General features: G+C 34.1%; 1 protein-coding gene across 1 annotated transcript; it reads right to left on the reverse strand.

The window, feature by feature from the left end:
* Positions 1–381: 381 nt before the first annotated feature.
* Positions 382–1,317, reverse strand: LOC144305347 (olfactory receptor 5K3-like). Its single transcript, XM_077884137.1, has one exon. The coding sequence runs from the start codon at positions 1,315–1,317 to the stop codon at positions 382–384; it is 936 nt and encodes a 311-aa protein (XP_077740263.1).
* Between the last annotated feature and the right edge of the window lie 1,656 nt (positions 1,318–2,973).

Here is a 2,973-nt window from a genome sequence, read left to right on the forward strand (position 1 = left end):
AACAATAATAAATGGAAGTGATCTTTACATATACTGACTTATACCCTAGTATTTGTTGTATTGTTGAAAATTGTAACTCACTACACTTTGAAACAATTAGTTAATACTTAAGCTAATTTCATTGCAACACAGTTTGTGAGCTCAAGAATAATGATTTAGTTCATTCTTGCTGGGAGCTAGAAGCTTAGATTTTGAAATATTTTGTAACAGAATGTCTTCTTACTGAACTTATTTATTTGACTCCTATACTGTCATGTTTCAGTAATTTAATATTTTACATACAAAGTGGTCATTTTCTATTCTCAATACTCAGAATATTCAGAAAAACATTTTCTCAAATTTAAGTTAGTTTTCCACAGGGGAGAATATTTCTTTTAAGTGTCAAAAAATTTTATTTATGTTTTTTTTCATAGCATTTATTACTTCCTTATTTCGTAGACTATAAATAAAAGGGTTTAATAAAGGGATTACTAGAGTATAAAAAATAGCAACAGATATATCTTTATCCTCCTCTTTAACTGAATTTGGTCGAACGTACACAAAGAGAAGAGAACCGTAGAACATTGAGACAGAGAGAAAGTGAGATGCACAAGTAGATAAGGCTTTGCCTCTTCCCTCTTTGGATTTCATTTTGAAAATCATGAAAAGGATGCAGAGATAAGAGATTATGACTACAATAATAGAGAACACTAGAACTGAGCCTGGAAAGATAAATATCAACAATTCATTGATATAAGGGTCAACACAGGAGAGTTTGAATAATGGAAGAACATCACAAAAAAAGTGATTAATCTGATGAGACCTACAGAAAGTTAAACGAAAGAGAAACACTATATGAATTACGGGATGGAGATTTCCTGCTATGTAGGCCCCTGCGGTCATCTGAAGGCAGAGCTTCTTTGACATCAGGGTGTGGTACTGCAGTGAGCTGCAGATGGCCACATAGCGGTCATAGGCCATTGCTGCCAGGAGAAAGCAGTCTGCAGTTTCAGCAAGGCACAGAAAATAAAACTGTGCCATGCATTCATAGAGGGAAATCATTCTGTCCTTCGAAAAGAAATTCTCTAACATCTTGGGGGTAATGGCACAGGCACAACAGGAATCCATTAGAGCCAGGTTGCCCAGAAAGATGTACATGGGTGTGTGAAGGCGACGCTCCATTAGAATCAAAGGCACCAGGCCCAGATTCCCCACCATGGTCACCAGATAGATAGTGAGAAACACCACAAACAGAACGGTCTTCAACTTTGGGTGATCTGTAAATCCTATGAGAATAAATTCAGTTGTCAAGGAGTAATTATCCTCAGTCATATCCATGTTCTCTGTGGAGATAGGAATCCTGGAGATACAAGAGTGTCATTTAGGGTATGTATAGTTTTCCTTCCAAATTTTTTTTCTACAGCAAAGAGAGGAGTTCTTCAAACCTCTCTTACCCTCTCTGGATACAGACACACAAACATAGAGGATACCCATTCCCCTAAAATGTCAGCTTCATAACCTTGACTCTGGAAATCAGCATTTCCATGAATGTTCTTATATTTCCAAGAAGAATGCTTACCATGGACAAATTTTGTCATTGTGAATTCATGCATGAAGAGTGTACAGATCTAGGATACACATATTTGTTTCATTGTTGACATATATTTTTAGTTATTAGTTCCTCTATTAAAGATCCTTAAAATGAATTTAAAATCAATTTTCATATATACACATTTTTTTAACTGAGAAAAAATTTTTTCATATACTCTCCCAGTGGAGTGAATGCTTGAAAATAGAACATGACAGATAATTTAATTTTATATCTTAGGAATTGTATCAACATCAGTAACGATTAAGAAGAAGACCTTCCTTTATCTTAAAGAAAATTACTTTGGATATCCAAGGAAATAAATATCTCTATATTATCATCTCTCTCATTCCTTTTTCTCGTATTACATCCATTTCCATAAGAACTAACTTTGTCATGCCATCATTCCTGTCCATTTTTGCCCAGATTTCTAAGTCCTTTCTTTCTTTATGCAATACGTAGTTTACATATAATGCTACTTAATAAAGTTTATACTAAATGCCCCAGACCACACTGATTTTCACTTCCTGCAACCTCCAGTGTATCCCATATACCCACCACCCTCTAAGGTTGCTTCTGTATAATCTACAAGGCTATTTTTTTCATATATGATGCACAGTTTCCTTACTAGAATTGTAGACATTTGAGCATAGCTATGGCTTCTACTTCTTATACGAGTTGTTTCATGCTATAGAGAAGGAGCAATAGGATTCCAGTCCTAGCTTCATTCCAAAGGCCTGAGATGGGTGAACTTGTTGTCAGTGTACTACTGCTGATCCTCAGTTACCTCTTGGGTTTTTCAAATAGAGTCTGCTAATTTTGAAGAATAGCCTACAAAGGCAATTAGACAAAATTCATCATTAAAAAAATTTTATGAATCATCGTCTTATCTGAATTAACCTCACTACTATTTACCTGTTTCCTAAGAAACATAAATACAATTTTCTGAAATATGTCACAGTAGTTTAAAAGTTGATAACAATACGTTTGCCTGTATCTTTTAGTTTTGTAACACTTAGAAAAAGGGAAAAATCTTAAAGCTTAATGGGATTTTTGAGAACAAATTTTACTTTTCTCAAAGGCTATCTTCTATCTTTACTTAGTGATCCATTAGGATATATTGGCCAGTGTGTCTAATTATATGAATTCTATGGTCAAAATTGGTTTGTATTTCCCTAATTGAAATATCAAAATAAATGTGCAGGTGGACGTTATTCAGTATTAAAATATTAAAGCAAAGCGATTTGAGAACATAAGCAATGTTAGAAATAACTTTCAAGGTACTTGCCTAAATTATGTCATAGAGCTAAGCTGTGTTCTTACCTGTCTACTTTGAAGATTTATCTTATAATCAAGAAAAGGTCAGCATGAATTGAGTTTAAATCTCATTTCCCATAGCCTTCAGT

Source organism: Canis aureus, chromosome 35 (assembly GCF_053574225.1).
Source record: "Canis aureus isolate CA01 chromosome 35, VMU_Caureus_v.1.0, whole genome shotgun sequence".
In the NCBI taxonomy this organism is placed as follows: Eukaryota; Metazoa; Chordata; class Mammalia; order Carnivora; family Canidae; genus Canis; species Canis aureus.

Coding starts and splice junctions, on each gene's coding strand:
- LOC144305347 (XM_077884137.1), bottom strand. CDS start 1,317: ATGGATATGACTGAGGATAATTACTCCTTGACAACTGAATTTATTCTC.